This window comes from Lactuca serriola, chromosome 2 (assembly GCF_051521515.1).
Source record: "Lactuca serriola cultivar US96UC23 chromosome 2, Lser_US96UC23_V15, whole genome shotgun sequence".
Taxonomy (NCBI): Eukaryota; Viridiplantae; Streptophyta; class Magnoliopsida; order Asterales; family Asteraceae; genus Lactuca; species Lactuca serriola.
In genome coordinates, this window is record NC_136409.1 from 218646957 (window position 1) to 218667553 (window position 20597).

The 20597-nt window shown below is 37.1% G+C and overlaps 1 protein-coding gene across 1 annotated transcript; it reads left to right on the top strand.

Moving 5' to 3' along the window:
* Positions 1-17572: 17572 nt before the first annotated feature.
* On the top strand, positions 17573-18981 carry LOC145088570 (aquaporin PIP1-1-like). Its single transcript, XM_079026940.1, has 4 exons — positions 17573-17968; positions 18038-18336; positions 18419-18559; positions 18668-18981. Exons 1-4 carry the CDS (start codon positions 17638-17640, stop codon positions 18758-18760), a joined length of 864 nt encoding a protein of 287 aa, XP_078883066.1. The 5' UTR covers positions 17573-17637; the 3' UTR covers positions 18761-18981.
* The last annotated feature ends 1616 nt before the right edge of the window (positions 18982-20597 follow it).

The following is a 20597-nucleotide window of genomic DNA, read 5'->3' on the forward strand; positions in this document are numbered from 1 at the left end:
AGCTATCCTTTAGCTTCTAGAATCCGTCCAATACATATCTATATGGATTTACAGTCTAAAGTTTAACTATCAAACAATTGATAGTTTATACCCTCTTATTTAATTAATCTCTTTAAGTCACCAAATTAATACCAATTAATTTATGACTTATATTAATCAAATAACAATATTATTATTCTTTATACTATTCCCATAATATATTAATAATATTTATTCTCTCTTAATAAATCATCCTATCAAGTTGCTATGGTGAAGGCAACCCAAAAGGACCATGCACAACCGGGTCAAATACTTGCTTAATATAGTTGCAGCCTTAGACACTATTCCAACAGTCTCCTACTTGGATAAGTCTAGTAACTATATGCACAAGTACAATTCGGTTTGTAATCGTAGCTCTCAAAGACGCTGTCAAACTCTGATCTAATCAATCTTGTCCTTTAGATAAGGGATCGTACAGTTCTCTGTTAAATATCATGTTGACAATCCTATGGAATGGTTAGTCAAGCATTTAGGTTTCTCGATCTCTGATTTATTCGACATAGAACTTAATCGAACACATCAATTTATTTCTAACCGGGCCCGACACATAAGTCAAATCAAATCATCGAGCGGCCGAGATATCACTTTTACCTTCTTAGATAAAAGTTACAGATAAACTTCGACTTATATGCATTTACTTATTCATTAACCAATTATACACAACAATGCGTTTTATAACATCGAGTTACTGATGCGTTTTCGCATTATCAATGTACAATCAATTAACAAATAACAAACCATATATCTAGGTTTTAAGACTATATGATATTATCGTCTTGCGATCACCCTTTTATATCAAATTCCATAAGGTGATTCCAGCAAGCGCGGGTTTGTTCCAATGCTCAAAACCAGTTCATAAGCACTCATGAACGTTGCAGCAACCCTTTGCTATGTCTAACACCATTTAGACAATCTACACACCAATTCATGACAATCTTCATTCATATCTACTTCCAACATATGAACGATTGTGGACAATTTGAATAATTCAATTATTCCTAATAAACTCAATTATTATGGAAGTCAAAACATGCAAAGTGAAACAATAGTTAAACAATTAACATAAGATAGTAACATTACTTATAAATAAAACTCCTTTATTTAATCATCAAATGTTAATTACATTTATCTATTACTTGTTTCTAATACTATCTAATCTATGCTAATATCATCCTTCAGCCCAATACTCATAGCATGCTGCAAGTGCTTAACCCTACTCAGTCCCTTCGTAAGCGGATCTGCTGGGTTATCTTCCGATGATATCCTCTTCACTATGAGTTGTCCTTCTTCTACACGATGTCTAATGAAGTGATATTTTCTGTCGATATGTCGTGATCTATCATGATCCCTCGGTTCCTTGGTCAAGGCAACCGCTCCTTCGTTATCACAGAAAATCTCCATGGGCTCCTTTATGGCAGGTACAACCCCAAGACCACCGATGAAGTTCTTCAGCCATATTGCCTCCTTCGACGCTTCGCTTGCTGCAATGTACTCTGATTTGCACATTGAATCAGCTACGGTTTCTTGCTTGGAACTCTTCCATGTCACTGCTCCTCCATTCAGGGTAAAGACCCAGCCCGACTGCGAACGGTAGTTGTCCCTATCGGTCTGAAAGCTGGCGTCACTATACCCTCGCACCTTCAAGTCATCACTCCCTCCGAGGACTAAGAACCATTCCTTCGTCCTCCGAAGGTACTTAAGGATATTCTTCACCGCAATCCAATGGCCTCTGCCAGGGTTCCCTTGATATCTACTAACCATGCTCAAAACGAAGGCTACATCAGGGCGAGTACAAGTCATAGCATACATGATTGAGCCAACTGCGGAAGCGTATGGTACTCGGCTCATTTCTGCTATTTCAGCTTCGGTACTCGGACTTTGAGTCTTACTCAACTTGGCATTACTTTGTATCGGTAATTCTCCCTTCTTTGAGTTTTCCATACTAAAACGTTTTAGTACCTTCTCTAAGTAAGTGTTCTGACTAAGTCCAATTAGTCTCTTACTTCTTTCTCTTACTATCCTTATTCCCAAAATGTAAGAAGCCTCTCCGAGGTCCTTCATAGCGAAGCACTTCCCGAGCCAGGACTTAACTTCCTGCAGAGTCGGGATGTCGTTTCCTATGAGTAATATGTCATCGACATATAGAACGAGGAAGCTTACTATACTCTCACTGGCTTTGACATATACACATGATTCATCTTCGCTTCGTACAAATCCAAACTCTTTGACTTTCTCATCGAAACAAAGATTCCATCTGCGAGACGCTTGCTTAAGTCCATAAATGGACTTCTCAAGCTTACACACTCTATTCGGATGCTTCGGATCCACAAACCCCTCTGGCTGAGCCATGTAAACATCCTCAGCCAACTTTCCGTTAAGGAAAGCGGTCTTGACATCCATTTGCCAAATCTCATAATCATGAAATGCGGCAATAGCTAGCATCACTCTAATAGATTTTATCTTCACAACTGGTGAGAAGGTCTCATCATAGTCAATTCCGGGAGTTTGAGTAAAGCCCTTCGCAACCAATCGCGCTTTATATGTGTGTACATTTCCATCCACGTCGGTCTTTTTCTTGAAGATCCATTTGCACCCAACGGTCTTACGTCCGGACACATTATCAACCAAATTCCAAACTTGGTTATCATGCATGGATTGGATCTCGCTATCCATTGCCTCTTTCCATTTCGCAGACTCCAGGCCTGCCATGGCTTCCTTATAGCTATTAGGTTCATCAAGGTTTATTAGTGTACCGTCACTAATATACGTGTCCCCTTCGGTAGTAATATGAAAACCATAAAACTGGGGTAGAACTCTAACTCTATCGGAACGTCTAAGAGGTAAGGATTCGTCAATTGGTTCAACCGGAGTTTCCTCCTCGGGTTGAGTGCCAGCGATAGAGGTTCCTTCATCTATCGACTCTTGAATCTCTTCAAGTTCGATTTGCCTCCTACTGTCTCCTTGGCTTATGAGTTCTCGCTCTCGGAAAACTCCTCTTCTCGCAACGAAGACAACATTGTCCTTCGGTTTATAGAAGAGATATCCAAAGGATTTCTGCGGGTAGCCGATGAAAATACATCGCTCACTTCGAGGTTCGAGATTTTCGTGAGTATCTCGTCTTACGAAAGCCTCGCAACCCCAAACCTTGATGTGTGCTAACGAGGGAACTTTCCCTGTCCACATCTCGTGAGGTGTTTTGGCAACTTTCTTAGTAGGGACTCGGTTAAGGATATGGGCGGCAGTCTCTAAGGCATACCCCCAAAAAGAGATAGGTAGTGAAGCATGACTCATCATAGAGCGAACCATATCCAATAAGGTTCGATTACGCCTTTCTGCCACACCATTCAACTGTGGTGTCCTAGGAGGCATCAATTGTGAAACTATTCCACACTCCTTGAGATAATCGTGGAATTCAAGACTTAGGTACTCTCCTCCTCGATCGGATCGAAGCATCTTGATTTTCCTGCCCAATTGATTCTCCACTTCATTCTTGAACTCTTTGAACTTTTCAAAGGTTTCTGACTTTTGCTTGATTAAATAGATATACCCATATCTACTATAATCATTGGTAAAAGTCACGTAGAAGCGGTTCCCACCCTTCGTGGTTGATCTAAACGGTCCACATACATCGGTATGTATTAGGTCCAATAGACCCTCACCCCTTTCACAAGTACTCGTGAAGGGTGATTTAGTCATCTTTCCAAGTAAACAAGACTCGCACGTGTCATCTTCCCTAAGGTCGAATGACTCCAACACTCCATCCTTTTGGAGTTGAGCTATGCATTTCTTGTTGACATGTCCAAGACGACAATGCCACAAGGATGCTTTATCCATACTAGTGGAAGAATCTATGTTCAAAACATCATTTCCTAAGTTATCCACAATCATAACAGTTTCATAAATTCCATTACATGGTATAACTTCAAAGTAAAAGACACCATTTAGATAAGCCAAAATAGAACCGTTCTCATTATTAAAAGAAAATCTAAAACCTTGTCTATATAAACCATGAAATGAAATGATGTTTCTAGCCATTTCTGGCGAATAGCAACAATTGTTCAAATCTAAACACAAATTATTCCTAAGCACTAAAGAATACATTCCAATCTTGGTCACAGGCGACGATCTTCTGTTCCCCATGATTAGATTGATTCTTCCTTGCTCAACATCCCTACTTCTTCTTAGTCCCTACACATTAGAACAAATATGGTAACCACAACCGGTATCAAGAACCCAAGAAATAGCATGATTAGAATCGTTAGATTTAATTGTGTATATACCTGCGAAAGATGGCTTGATCTTTCCTTCCTTGATGGCTTGCAGGTATTCTGGGCAGCTTCTCTTCCAATGTCCTATCTTGTGACAGTGGTGGCACTCTGCCTCCTTAGGGTTAGGGCAGGGCTTAGCGGGATCAACTTTGGTCCCACTAGAAGAGGCACCATCTCGGGCTTTAACCTTGCGATAGTTCTTAGATGAAGCCTTCCTCTTCTTTCCCTTTCCTTGACCAATAGCCAAGACAGGAGCAGCGGGTGGATTGGGAGTTGGTGCAACAGACTTGTCTTTGAAGTTGCTCTCAGCGACTCTCAAGAGACCTTGGAGTTTGCTTAGGGTGACCTCTTCTTTGTTCATGTGGTAGGTCATCCTAAATTGATTGTACATCAGAGGCAAAGAGTGAAGCACCATGTCGATCGCCAAGTCTTCCCCAAAGTCAACATTTAACTTGCGAAGGCGGTCGACATACCTTTGCATCTTTTGCAGGTGCACGGTAAGAGACTCTCCATGACCCATCTTAGCGGAAATCATGTTAATGAAAATCTCATAACGCTCTTGTCTCGCGTTTTGGTGGTATCTCTCCAATAAGTCTTGATGCATCTCGTACGGGTACATGTCCTCGTAGGACTTTTGGAATTCGGAGTTCATGGTGGCTATCATGATGAAATGTACCTTCGTTGCATCGCGCTCATGAGTTTCAAAAGCGGTAATTTCGGCCGGAGTAGCGATTTCAGGGTTGATTTTCTCGAGCTTCTCATCGAGGATATACTCCTTATCCTCATAGCAATGGTGCGAATGTATCTTATCCATTCGCTAAAGTTCGTTCCATCGAAGGTGACCTTTTGGCAAAGGCTCATCAACGTGAAAGAACTAGCAGTAGCGTTGTTTGCGTTCGACATCTACAATTAGAAAAGGACAAAGATAGATTAGAATATGAATCCCTAATTATCACCCAATAAGAAAAATTAGGGCTAGGATCCAACAACAACATTTACATATTAGAAAAGGGATGCCGTAATCTAACATGCAATTAAATTGAAGGTAAGTGAATGACGATTCACTAATTCTCCACCAAAAAACTAACTATAAGTCCTAAACGTATTGAGAATTCCTAGGTTCGGATGAGATTCATTGAAAACTATTCAATGGCATGTTTAAATCTCGATATGCCCCTCTAGTTTGTGACTGGGATACCGAGGATCACAAAGCGGGTGTGAATTACCATGCAAATTCACATGGTGCCTTCATTGTAACGATCACCTATTCGATGTGCCGGTAAACCACACACGATCCATCGAACTATGATAAACAATGAATCACCCTTTGCCATCTTTGCTTAGAACCAATTAGTGTGCCGGTAAACCACACACGCTCCACTAACTTCTTAGAAAGGGTGCAAAGTGTAATTTCATGGGATTGCATCAATTCACTTTTCCTAAAGTAACTAAGATTGGGAAATTTAAAATATGTGTAGTTACTTTGTATTACTTATTATACTTTTAATGAGAGGATGAGGTTGCCCTATCCTACCCGTTCGGCTAACGACCCTCCACCGATCAAGCAAGCGGTGGGTGTGAGTGTACACCCATTAAGCACCATTTTATAGGCCGCAACCTTATACCCACCTTATAGATCGGCTTCGTGAATGAGGCCTACTAACGGTAAGACTAGCATTTTAGTTATACATATATATATATATATATATATATATATATATATATATATATATATATATATATATATATATATTAATCTTGTAATATTATATTAGTATAGGGTTGTATTTTAAACATTTTAAAATCTAGGGTTTGAAATTTAAATTGTCTAAATTAAAACCTTTAATCACAAAATATAAATTTCAAAGCTTGAGGACAAGTTTTAAACATTTAAAACATGGAGGATCAAATAACAAATAATTTTAATTAACAATTAATTTCCTAATTATCTATATTTGATTTATTCAAGATTTCTTGCAAGATAATTACCAAATTAATTAATTATCATATAAGGAAATTAAATATTTTATTAGTTGATAAATATCTTTAATTAGATCAAGATAATAGTCATATATATCAAAAAATCGGATTAGGATTGATCTAATATGATAAAGGTAAGTTTCCATAAGATAAGTATGGAAAAATCCCGAATCTGGCCTTTCCTGACGCTTGAACTCGTCGAGTTAGGCCAACTCGTCGAGTCCACCATGGGACTCGTCGAGTTTACGACTCAGAAACCCAAAATTCGAATTTTGCAAACAAGTTTCAAACAAATAAGCAACAATTTAATGAAAACCAAGCTAGGCTCTGATACCACTGATGGGTTTTAGCCATAAGAACATTCCTATGTGCGCATGCAAAACCCTAATGCTTAGATCTAGGCTTTCTAATTAAACATGCTTTGAATCCAAGGCTTCTAATGACTATTTAGGTGTAATAACAACATTGAAACAGATCTAGAATCATACCTTTGAATTCCTTGTTGATCTTGTTGTCTTGAAGCTTCTAGAGTCACAATTGTCACTCCTCTAATGGCTTACAAACACCAAATAGCAAGGAGGGTGATTTGGGAGAGAGGAGTGGGGAGGGAATTCGGCCAGGGTTTCTCTACTTTAGATCAAGTGCCGATTTCCCTTTGCCATAGGGCCTATTTATACTTGTAGACTCCTTAAGGGTTACAATCTAAACCCTAATTGGATAATCTTCTCTTAAAGCCATCCAAATCCATTCCTTAGATAACCCCTTGGACGATTTGAAGCTATCCTTTAGCTTCTAGAATCCGTCCAATACATATCTATATGGATTTACAGTCTAAAGTTTAACTATCAAACAATTGATAGTTTATACCCTCTTATTTAATTAATCTCTTTAAGTCACCAAATTAATACCAATTAATTTATGACTTATATTAATCAAATAACAATATTATTATTCTTTATACTATTCCCATAATATATTAATAATATTTATTCTCTCTTAATAAATCATCCTATCAAGTTGCTATGGTGAAGGCAACCCAAAAGGACCATGCACAACCGGGTCAAATACTTGCTTAATATAGTTGCAGTCTTAGACACTATTCCAACAGAGTTAACCTTGATGTGGGTCCGTTCAATACTAGTTATCTGACAAGTACCTGTGAAACTTGGTTACAAGCACTTTCCTACTTTCATCTAGTGAGATTCGACCAATCGAATTCATATTATTCTTCATAATTGCTCCAGACAATTATAATCGACTATGAACTTTTAGAATAATAAGATTATTCATGGATTAAACATGTTAATATAGAACAATACAAGTATGATGTGATGATCATATCCCAATATATCAAAACAATATATAATAGTTGTTGTCTTAATGTTCCAATATCCCAATACTAAATCCAAATAAAAATCCAATTTCTAGAATAATGAAGTCCTATAGTTGAAGTGTGACCATTCATACTTAACTCAAAATAAGGACTTTATTAATATGTTTGACTAAATTTAATTTGTGTGAATTTTACGAATACTTCATCTCCATATTTGACTTTAATCTAAGTATAGTTAAATATCTTGGAGAATATGACTGGTGTGTCAGTGATTTTAGTGTTATCAACATATTTTGATATAATTATTATTAATAATGAGATAGGTTGATGTAACATACCAAAAATTTCAACAAATTCTAACTTTTTAAAACAACCCATTTACTAAAGAGGTAATTACAAAAACCATTGTTTCCAAAAGATTATTTAAAATCCGGATCGTTTACAACATAGTTTTCAAAACATTTTAGTTATCAGAGTTTCCTAGAAATAATAAGTCCCAAAAAACGCAAGGATGTGTATGGTCACGCCTTCATCTTGCCACAATCCACTAAATTACCTGAAACAATAAACCAAAACAGTAAGCACGAAGCTTAGTGAATTCCCCCAAAGTACCCACACAAACAATTAACATATATATAATAATAGCATGCAATGGGTCCACAACTAAAAGACTGGATTACCCTTGAGCCCATAATATGAGTATGGCTTGCCTATCAAGCCCACAACTCATATCTGGCTTGCTCCTGAGCCCACAACATAAGTCTAGCTTGCCCTCGGGGCCCATAGCCTATGTCTGGCTTGCTCCTTAACCTAATCAGTCATTAGACTGGCACAAAAATGTTCAACCCTCAGTATGATTCTAGCATACCAACCGGTCCTCAGCTCGTATCAGGAATGCTACTGAGCCCTTAGTATGAGTCTGGCATGCCCTACATGTCCCTCAGCTCATATATAAAATGATAATGAGCCCTTAGTATGAGTCTGCCATGCCCTCCTTGGCCCTCAACTCATATATGGATTACTCCAGGGTGTGTTGACTGCCGCACGAAGTAGTACAACCTCAACCCAACCCAATACGCCAACATGTAATAACATATGCTGATAATCATATAAATAGTATCGTAGGCAGTCCTACAGATCTACCAGACTAGCATATCAAACTAGCATCCATATCTATTACATACCCAACATATCAACGAATACCAGGTTATCAAACCAATGGGTCGGCCTTGGTTCCTTCGACCCAAAAGTAAAGTGAGGAAAAGTCACCTCTCATTCCGATCCATAGTTGATAAGGTCCCGACTCCGAATCTCAACTCCAACCAATACCTATCCATCCAATTGACCAATAACCATCAAAATTCTAAAATATCCACAATACCCTTTAGGTCAAATATATCAAAGTTAAAAGTCAAAGTCAACACTCCATGTTGACTCCAACATGCCGTGTTGACTTGCAAATACATCGTGTTCCTCCTGCATCCAAACAGTCGGGAAAACCCCAGCCAACACGTCGTGTTGACTTGCAGCAGAGTTCCAAAGCTTAGATCTAGACCAAAATGATATGAAGAAGGATAAAGTTTCCAACTTTATCCTCTAGGACTACTCCAAAGGGTCCAAATTAAAACCCATCTATAAGGCTTGAAGATGCAAGGACTTAACCAATAAGCACTCAATCCTTAAAGTCGATGCCCAATACTTTCCAAAAGAGGTTCTAGCACTAAAACCATCCCAAAGGTCGGTGATTTATATACATACATGTCCAATGCATGTCTTGAACCAATATTAGGCCAACAATGAGGATTATGCACTAATCTCTACGCATGACATCAAAACTCAACCATAAGCTGGATCCAACACTCTACAAGGTCACCTTGACCTGGAGATTCATAAAGTTGCAAACTTTATGAGATCTAACCATCCTAACATTCAAGAACAAGAAGCTATGAGGAAAAAACTCAAGATCTAGCAATATGGAATGATAAAAGTTGGATCTTGGACACTTACAGAGGTCCAAAAGGATGCCAAGCTGAAAGACGAGGGACTTGCTTGCTAAATCTTGCTTCCTTCTTCCAACTTCTTCCTTCTTTGGCTCCAAAACACCACACTAGCTCACAGATGAGAGGGAAATATGATTAGGGATTATTTCTGGGCTTGAGGGCTGATGGGGACCGAGGGTGAACAAATTCTAACCTCCTTATTCCTTTAAATAGGTGCAAAAATCCGGAAGATAGGGTTTTATTTCCAGCAACCAACACGTCGTGTTCCAGGAGGCAACACGCCGCGTAACTCTTAATGAGACCCAATTCTTTTCTTGTCTCGAAATTTCGTGTTGGGGCCTCCAACACGCCATGTACAATCCCCAAAAGATGATTTTATACCCTAAGTTGCTCCTCAAATTTTGGGTGTTACAGCTGAGCTCCATTTACTAACCGAGATAGGAAGTGCATGGTGTATACTTTGGAATGATAAATGTAAACTCGTGAATACGAGGTCCAAGGGAAGCACCTCTGAGTTCATGGTTCCAAAGGGTTACACCCCTGGCGAGGTTTAGGGGCAGCTCCCCTAGCATGGTCCAAGGGGCAGCCCCCTTGGCAGGGGTCCAAGGGTCCAAGGTGGCAGCTCCCCGAAACCTAAACGGATTTCTATGTCTAGTATGACTCCAACCAGACATTTTCCCGCCAAAATCTTTAGTAACTTTAGCTCCCTGACTGACACTTCAATTTTCCCTTTTGAACGACCTAAATACGAATATTACTAAGCATCATTATATGTTCGTATTTATAAAGGTTATATTAATCGTTACCAAATTCTTCAATAATACCAACGAATACATCAAGTTCTAGCTGATAAGGAACAACCAGATACGATCATACCGGAGGTATGATTCATTTAGTAAAAAGATGTACCATTTGGAAACTTCACTTTAAACACCTCATTAAGATCTAGCCTTGACATCACGCACACAAATACGTCAATCAATATTACAACTAAAATTACCGATAAATCTTATTTATAAGTTCAAAACAACGACGAAAAACACACATATAAATTACACTTAACAAGCATAGTAAGTGTAACTCACCTTACGAGATTATCTAGTGAAAACTTAGAACACTGCAGACAGAACTTTGTCGCTGAATCTTTCTTCTGAAAAGATTCCTCTAGCGCTCAGCTTACGATACTAAAACTACATAAATATATGTTAAATAACAAGGGACCGTCATGCTCGAGGGTAACCAAAGAAAGACTCTTGAATCAAGAGAATCGTGCAAGAAACATTAGAGGCTAGAGCCTCTTATATATAGTAAACGAATTTTCGAAAAGCTTCATTATAGTTACTTAAACGACTAAACGTCCATTTATAATACTACTTTCAATACATTTAATGATATTTGTACTAAACTTATATAAAAAAATATTCAATATTAGTCTTATATCGATCGCATCATCGATACGTTTCTAATTACTATATATATATATATATATATATATATATATATATATATATATATATATATATATATATATATATATATATATACCTTAAAAAGCATTTACAAGATTTTGCTGAATTTTAAGAGGTACAAGCTTTTAAGCATCATATACAATAATTTTATGCATCGGAAAATAATAAATCTTATCCGGTCAAAGATAGATTTTGAATAGGTCTTCTAAGCTTATCTTCAAATTGAATTGGTTAAATATGAAAAAGTCAAATAAGATGATGATGATAAGATTTTGAATTGGTCAAAGTTTGAACAAGTGTTCCTCATATCCAATTGAATTGATAAATACTAAATCTTATCCGGTCAACATTTATGAAAAAGTCAAATAAGATGATGATGATAAGATTTTGAATGGGTCAAAGTTTGACCAAGTGTTTCTTATATCCAATTGAATCGGTAAATACTAAATCTTATCCGGTCAACATTTATAAAAAAGTCAAATAAGATGATGATGATAAGATTTTGAATAGGTCAAACTTTGACCAAGTGTTCCTCATATCCAATTGAATCGCTAAATACTGAATCTGTCAATAATAATGAAAAAGTCAAATAAGATGATGATAAAATTTTGAATGGGTCAAAGTTTGACCAAGTGTTCTTCATATCCATTTGAATCGGTCTAATACGAGGTACACGTTATAAAACATTTCATATAAACTGGAAGAGGCGCATTTATCTAGCATTCGTCTATCATGAATGCCTTGCCGTTGACCGCTAAACCTTGAATCGCTACCTCCTCATTTGTTTTTCTTTCTATTAAAATCGAATAAACCCAAAAATGTCTTACGTTTAATCCTAGCCCAGGTATAAGAAATCTCTATCTGTTCGTCATTTTGTTTAACAAATTTTTTATGTCATTTTGTTGATCCCCACCCGTCGCTTTGCGCGGGTAAACGGCTAGTGTGTGTATATATATATATATATATATATATATATATATATATATATATATATATATATATATATATAATTATGATTTATACTTTATTTTATTGTGTAAATATTCTTTTATAAATCATAACTTCTTTATATAAATTCCGTTCTTGACAATATGTATATTGACAAATTCGTATTTTCAAGGACATCAACTTTCATTTAGATTGTTTTGGATAAAAAGCAACCAATTTCTTTTTCATTTTTTATGACACACATTGTTGTGTTGGTAGAACGCAAAAGTTCGAAAATAATAACTTTTTCATACAAAGTCATATTGTAGCGTTATTTATATCCACGAAATCATCATCATGACTACTTCAACTTTCCCTAAGATTACTTATCCAAAATTATCTTTTACTTTTAAACTTTATTTTAGCACTTTGGCGATAAATTTTATATTTAATATTTTCTGCAAATATTATATATACTTGTAATATTTGTTCACATAACATGTATACGATAAATATTTATATAGCTCATAACACGTACGAAGAATAATTAAGCTGTTCAAGGTTTTTTTAATTGTTCGATACAATGTATAATTATTATTTTTATACTTTTAAATGTTTAGCCTGAATTTACAGACGTTACACTTTGGGAATCCTTGATGGTTGAAGACAATTTAATTCAAGGTGGAATATGTTAATGTGCGACTTGGAATTTTGGTTACTAGGATTAATAACCTGAACCGAAACAAAGTAAAGAAAACTTGAATGACAATTTTGAAATGATAAGTGTTTTGGAGTATGTTTAGGGCGCTTTCGAATGTATGGACATGTTTAGTTATTATGGATTTACTTGTGTATAGGCTCAACCTTGTAGTTGCTATAGGGTTTCTACGATTGTAAGTATTCATAATTAGAGATTCCATTGTAATCGTTTTTTTAATAGACCGGTAATATAAGATTTATCCGGTTAATACACATGGATGTAGGTTACATCGATCAAAACACATTAATTCCTTATATCCTTTTATCGTTTTCTCTTAGTGTTCTAAAAGGCACACCAAGGCGTGACACGTCGTGAGGTGTGGCTTCGCCGTGACGAAAAGTTTCAGAACATTGTTGTTAGGCGTGACGTGTGGCAAGGCGTGATATGGCGTGCCATGACGCGTTATGACACGTGTTTTTTCATTTGAGACACGTTTTTTGCTCTTTGTTATGTCTTATTTAATCGGAGATACAAGTATCGTGTTTTTTATTAACTTTTTGTTATTAGTTATTGATATAACACTTCTAAAAAGTAGTTATATTTAATATAAATTTATATTTATGTGGTAATATAATTATAAATTAATACAAAATCGACGTCTTACATTACGCCTTGAAAAACGGCATGACTCGCCATTGATCGTTAAGCTTGAGGCTTGGCCTTGCCGTCACGCCATTTAGAACCTTGTTTTCTCTTACGTTCCCGCCTAACAAAGGGAAATCACTATATTAGCACTAATGGTTTTCAATCTTTCTTAGCTCAAACTTAATTTCATGGTGCTAAGGAAGCAACAAAATGTCTATGATTTGTCTACCAAGTTAGAATACGACACCCTTGTGGATATCGTGTCTGAGCTTAGATTCAACCCTTATTGATGAGATTTGTTTTTGAATGTTTGTCCGTCCACATTATGGTGTTGTGATCTAATTTCGACGTATTTATCAACCAATATCACGTTGCTTGCATCAAGCCCATTGAAATATAATTTCTCTTTGTTCTATAGAAAGTTTTAGTAGATGAGCCGAAAGTCGGATAGCACACTGGTAAAGGTTTTTCCTCTTAGATTGGAAAACCCTACTTCTAATTAGGGTGATGACGAATTCTACTAACTTAGTGATACTAAGGGGGTGTTTGGGATTTGGTTTTTAGCCTAATAAGTCATTTTCAACAAAAAGACTTTTTGTTTTATAGCTTTTTGAAAAATAAGGTTTTAAAATGTGTTTGGATTATTTTTTGAGGGAGCAAAGACTAAAAAGCCAAAAGTCACAATTTCTAGCTTTTAAAATCACTCATTTTTCTTCTTGCAAAAAAGTCATTTTAAAAAGACTTTTAGAATTACCAAACATCTTTTCAAGCTTTTAACTTTTTAGAAAACTTAAAAGTTCAAAAAATCCTTTTGAAAAGTAATCCCAAACACCCTCTGATTCTTATTTACTAAGCATCCGTAAAAAAAGATGAGCGTAGAGTTAAGTTTATCTCAATATAGAGTTAAGTTCATCTCAGTATATGGTTATCTTGCAAATCATATAAGAATGGAATCAAATATTTATATATAATATTAAATTTGAGTGGCCTTAGGAACAGTTATCTTCTGCCCTTTCAGATTTCGACCACATAACTTTCTCGAACTGGCACTTTTGGTCTCTTGACTGGCTGGTCAATGCCAACTTGTGTGTCTTGGACACGTGGTTTGTTCATGTGCTGTACCAATTCATAGATTCGGTTGAGAATTGGCACATCACCTTCTTCTGCTTCATCTGCTTCGAATCAACTCGGCCGACTCACAATCGCTTCTTCCCTAATTCGGGAAGGAAGGTGGTGACGGAAGGACCTTTGGAACTCCACCAACATCGGCAGCAGTGGATGCATACATTGATTGACACTGACTTCATTCTCTCCTTTAGAAACCTTCCATGCCCGTTGCGATCTCCGACGCTCCCCTTTCTTGCACCACAAGTCACTCCCCCATTCTCTCACCCTCCACCACCACCTGTCGTCGATGCCGTCATCACACTCACAACTTCAAAGGTACAATGATTCTCTATTTCTCCATTGGACATGCCTCCGTAAGTGGCTCTTCTGTTTGTCATTGGTCTACTTATTAACTTCATCTCAGTTCCCCGTATGCTATTTGGTTGATTTATTTTTGGGAAGAATAACCCTCTAATTTCTCCATTGGACATGCCTATAAAATGTCTGAGCTAGTTAAGGTATTCATTCCACTTTAATTTACTTGATTGAGTACTTGATTATATTTGATTTAGATTTTCTTGAATCATGTAATTTCTATGTACGCTTCAAATGAGGGTGGATAATTGGTCAAAAATTGTTCTATACCAACAAGTTTCTCTATATACAAACCCACTCTAATGGTTGTCGTTGATTTAGAAATGAAAATAGATTGCTATTTTTTGCATTTAGTTTTTTGACATAGCATCATTATTACAGCGCATTCAGTTGATGGAATAAGGGAGCATCCATGCTTCCAGACCACATAATGTTACGAAAATGAAACTTTTGCGATTATATATATTTGTAATGAAAACGACATCTTTAGTATAACCACTCATGTAACAACCAAAACGAAAATGTGCAAAATCATAGTTTGTTACAGAAAGAAGGGACATACATCTTGACTGTATATCTACAATCCTTTTAACTTTACTATATGTAATGATTTTTAAATTATGTAAGGAAGGTTACTACACATCTAAGGCGTTAATAATGTGTTTTTTGCTACTTACGAAAAGTAGTGACATTTGGCACATAAAACCTTAGTTTGCTTTGGGCTCCGGACAAAATTATATTCCTTTCTTTTATAAATAAAGAGATATTAGGTGAAGGTGACGACACTAATGTTGAGATCCAAAAATAATAAATATTCTATCATTAATTTCAAATATATTGACATAAATCTTATTTGTAAAATTGTAATAGAATGTAATTTGAATTTTAGATTTTTGACATTTCAGATTTGTTACAATAGTTGTGAAAAAAATCCTAACCTATGCAACCTCTTCACTAGTTCTCATTAATCTTGCAAATACAATACAAAGGAATATTTATACTACATGCATGGGCCGACTATACAAGGCTAATAAGTAATAAATGGGCTGTACATATAACGGCAAAGAGCTTCACCAAGCCTCTACCCATACCTTGTTTTTTACCTGCAAAACCAAGCTTGTCGTTTGCCAACCTTAGTTTATGGCCATGTATAGAACTAATGTTTAGTCTAGCAAATCTATCATGGTCTAATGGTTGTTATGTAAAAGTGTTATCTATTCATACACCTTGTATCTTGTCACTTATTTCATGAATGAAATCCTTAATTAATAGATACCTCCTCACACCTCAAGTCCTCATATGTTTTTGTTTTTTTAATCGATCAAACTCCATCATCCGTTTTGTATATGTGATCCCTATCACTGTAGCAGGTGAATAACGTGTATATGGTGTGGCTCATTCAGAGAATGACATGACTGTTTTAGTGTTTTGCTGTGCATGGATCGAGAATATGGGAATGGATCGATCATGGATGCTGTATTTATATTTTGCTGTGATAGATCAGCCATCAGTAATTTAAAAACTAATATGGATGGGGGGTTTAGTTCAGGATAGTTGTGATTAATTTGTATGCCGAATGATTTTCATGTCTGATTGCAATTTGGATGCCGAATTGTTTTTTGGGGGTTTTCATTGTGTTTAAATTTGGGGTTGGTATTTATATTGTTATTAAAACGTCAAACGATTGCTACATAAATAGGATATTATAAAAAATATAGTGGTTGAAGTTAACGCTTCTTCGTGTTAATTAAACATTACTATAATCCAATGTTTTAAAAACCGATTTTTTAATTGAACCGGTCGGATGATGTTTTCGGGTTTAACCGGTTCTGTATTTTTATATGTTTTTAATTATCCTACGTAAATAGAATACAACATATAAAAACAATCATTATAGAAGTCAAAATCAATCAAAGAAACCCAAAACAAACATAAAAATCCAAGAATGTCCGGTTCAACCCGGTCCATTCTGGTTCAATTCAACCGGTTGAACCCGGTCCATTCTGGTTCAATTCAGCCGGTTGAACCGGTTTTTAACCAAAACCGGCCGGTCAATCCGGTCAGAAAATCATTATCAAACCTGTCTAAATCAAACCGCCCTCACCTTCGGTTCCCGGTTCGAACCGGTTTTTAAAACACTGCTATAATCCACAGAAAAATACCAATAAATTGTTGTTTCTCGAATTTGACAATTTTGAAAAGGCTCAAACACAAAAGTTGTAAACAACCCTACAAACTATAATTGAGATTCCTACAAGGAAAGTCACTAAATAAAGCTGATCTTACTATCCTAGTTATCCAAATTTGTATGAACATCTATCCATATACATATTTTAAGCAAAATATTACGGATATATATACACAATACAGGAAGAGAATACAATCAATATATAAAACAAAAATAAAAGATTCTAATTCTTTCATGATAACATATGATAAATAACATTTCAATGAGACATTGGAGATGGGGCGGTGTGAGTCATCATCACACACACTGTTAACGTTTCTCTCTCAGTCTCTCTGGACACGTGTGTGGCCAATACATCGCCAGCTACGTCAGTGCTTTCTATTTTTATGGAGAAGGTAGCCGACCAAAGCGACGTCGCTGTCAATTTGCAGTAAAAAACGACTTCATTTCCATTATTATGCACTGGACGGCGATAAAATACACACATTTTTCTCATTGATACCCCACAATTTATTCCTATTTATAACCACTCCACCACTGATCTCCACCACCACACTCACTACAAACGTAATTTTTCAGTGATCAGAGTACCAGAGAGAAACAACAATGGAGGGAAAGGAAGAGGATGTTCATTTGGGAGCTAACAAGTACCGGGAAAGACAACCCATTGGGACGGCGGCGCAGGTACCAGATAAGGATTACCAAGAACCACCACCGGCTCCGTTCTTTGAGCCGTCGGAGCTTACTTCCTGGTCGTTTTACAGAGCCGGGATTGCCGAGTTTATCGCTACTTTTCTGTTTTTATACGTCACCGTTTTGACGGTCATGGGAGTTGTTAAGTCGCCGACCAAGTGCTCCACCGTTGGTATCCAAGGCATCGCATGGGCCTTCGGCGGCATGATCTTCGCACTCGTCTATTGCACAGCCGGAATCTCAGGTATATCACTTTCTAACAAAAGAATTAATCTTTATTAATTATTCGGAGTAATTAACAATGAATTTGCAGGCGGGCATATTAATCCGGCGGTGACATTTGGGTTGTTTCTGGCGAGAAAACTGTCGTTGACCAGGGCGTTGTACTACATGGTGATGCAGTGTCTTGGCGCCATCTGCGGCGCCGGTGTCGTTAAGGGGTTCGAAGGAAGCAAACAGTATAAGCTACTCGGCGGTGGCGCAAACACGATCGCACACGGTTACACCAAGGGCGACGGCCTCGGTGCTGAAATCATCGGCACATTTGTCCTCGTTTACACTGTATTCTCCGCCACCGACGCCAAGCGCAGCGCCCGAGACTCCCATGTTCCGGTACGAACTAGTTCAACTCTTAAATCACCAATCTTCTAATAAAGACAACGATTTGAAAATGGGTTTTGTGTTGATTTTTCAGATATTGGCGCCGTTGCCAATTGGGTTTGCCGTGTTTTTGGTGCACTTGGCCACCATTCCGATCACCGGAACTGGAATTAACCCGGCAAGGAGCTTGGGAGCTGCCATTATTTTCAACCAGGACCACGCATGGAATGATCACGTAAGTATTCCACCTCCGTTTATATAAATATAATGTTGATTTAAATACAAGATCATATGAATAATGTTTTGATAAAGATTTGTTGTTTTTGTGTTTGTGGGAATGCAGTGGGTATTCTGGGTCGGACCTTTCATCGGAGCAGCACTTGCGGCATTGTACCACGTAGTGGTGATCAGGGCCATCCCATTCAAGAACAAATGAGGAAGACGACGATCCTTTTGTTTTTTTTTTTGTTTTTGTTTGTAAAATGTATGTAGTAGTTGTAGTGGTTTCCTTTGTTTTTCTAATAATTCCATAAGAATCCATTTGAGAATTGAGGTGGATGAGTCTCTTTGGGGTTCCACATCGAAGTATTTGTGGGCTTATCTTGTACTTTTCTGTAAATTTATTCTCTAAGCTGTTGAAATACTTATCTTCATATACGAATTGTTTAGATATATGCTTATCTCTATTTTAAATTGATCTTTATCTTTTGTTTGGTATATAAAACAACTATAATCGTTTTCTTCTCATCAATGAGAAACGTAGCTTTTTTTATTCTTCTCTGCCATATTTCACATAGTATAAGAACGGGTCTGATATTACCTAAGCCACAACAGGACCTGTTGACGCATCTTCATCAAAGACACACATTGATATCATGTATCGGGTCTGGTTTTCCTCACCCCGGTTGATCATCCTCGCCAGAATTTTGTTGGAAAAAACTTACTCCATGACAGAAATTACAGTGACTAGTAATTACAATGACTGACAAATGCATTAATTGTTTGCCAAAAACAAGTTTGGTTTCGTTGATGGCACAATGTCGATGCCAAAAGATTTTGATGAATTGGAGGAGATGCAATGCAATGGTACAAGGATGACTTGTGAGTTCAATGGAGAAAGATATCAAGAGCAGTGTAAATTATGCGGCTATTGCACACGACATTTGGGTGGATCTTGAAGAGCGTTTTGGAAAAGAAAACGCCCCCAAATCATAGGAATTGAGAAGAACTGTGACTACCATACGACAAAGAGATATGTCTGTATCTATATACTACACGAAGCTTAGGAGTTTGTGGGATGAAATACAGTCTATAAGTCCTACACCCTCTTGTGTTTGTAATGGTTGCAAGTATGATGTCAACAAGGAAAGGTTGCATGACTTCCTAATGAGGTTGAATGACGAGTATAATGTTGTCAAGACACAAATCTTTTTGAACCTTTCCCGGTATTTATGAAAGGCTTATCTTTTGTGTTGTTTGATCCCAATTATTTCTCTTCTTAGGACTGAGGCTTTCATTTTTGGGAAATATTTATCTAAGAAGAGGCGTGCAAGGTCTACCCATGTATTGATCGTCCTCGGTGGGAGATCATAAAGTCGTCTTTAGCTCAATCTTGCATCGTAAAGAGGAATGCCCTAAGCTTGATTTGATCCTCTGCTACATTGTGTGGTTTCATGCCAACACACACAACATGGAATTCAGTGAGGAATTTGTGGGGATCTTCATTTTCTCGGACTCTAGAGGTTAGGAGTAAGTGGATGAAGCCGAATTATAGTTCAAAGTTTGTGGCTGTTGGATAGGTGATGCAAAGAGGTTGTTGAGTAACATTTTGCCTAGCCCATTGGCAAAGGGTTTGCTCGGGTAGGTTTTGTGGACCACGGTTGTTATTATTAGTACCTACGTTTCCTCCTTGGTCTTCCATGGTGGAAGTAGGAATTAAGGTTTATGTGGGTATGAAGTCTGTGATACTATGCGTAGGTGAAGAGGGTGGAGTGGTGTTTCTGGATGATGATGGTTGTAATGAGAGTGAGAAGGTTTCGGTTTCATTTTCTGATACACTTGAGAGGGGTATGTCCTCTCAAATGTTAATGATGAGAGGAGTGGATGATGAAGAAGTCCTGAAACTCGGTTGCCTCTTACGAAACTTGGCTTGCTTTTATAACCTCATTGAAGTCTTCTCTATCTCCATGTCAATTAGCAATGATGTACCTGTACTTAAAGATCTAGGCATAAACAATTAGTAACACCATGTACCCAACAATGACGCCAATTTG

What these genes read in the sequence shown, in the direction of transcription:
- LOC145088570 (XM_079026940.1), top strand. Translation starts at nt 17,638, where the DNA reads ATGGAGGGAAAGGAAGAGGATGTTCATTTGGGAGCTAACAAGTACCGG. An exon ending in TTGCACAGCCGGAATCTCAG is followed by an intron (nt 17,969 to 18,037) that starts GTATATCACTTT and finishes ATGAATTTGCAG; the next exon opens with GCGGGCATATTAATCCGGCG. An exon ending in ACCACGCATGGAATGATCAC is followed by an intron (nt 18,560 to 18,667) that starts GTAAGTATTCCA and finishes GTGGGAATGCAG; the next exon opens with TGGGTATTCTGGGTCGGACC.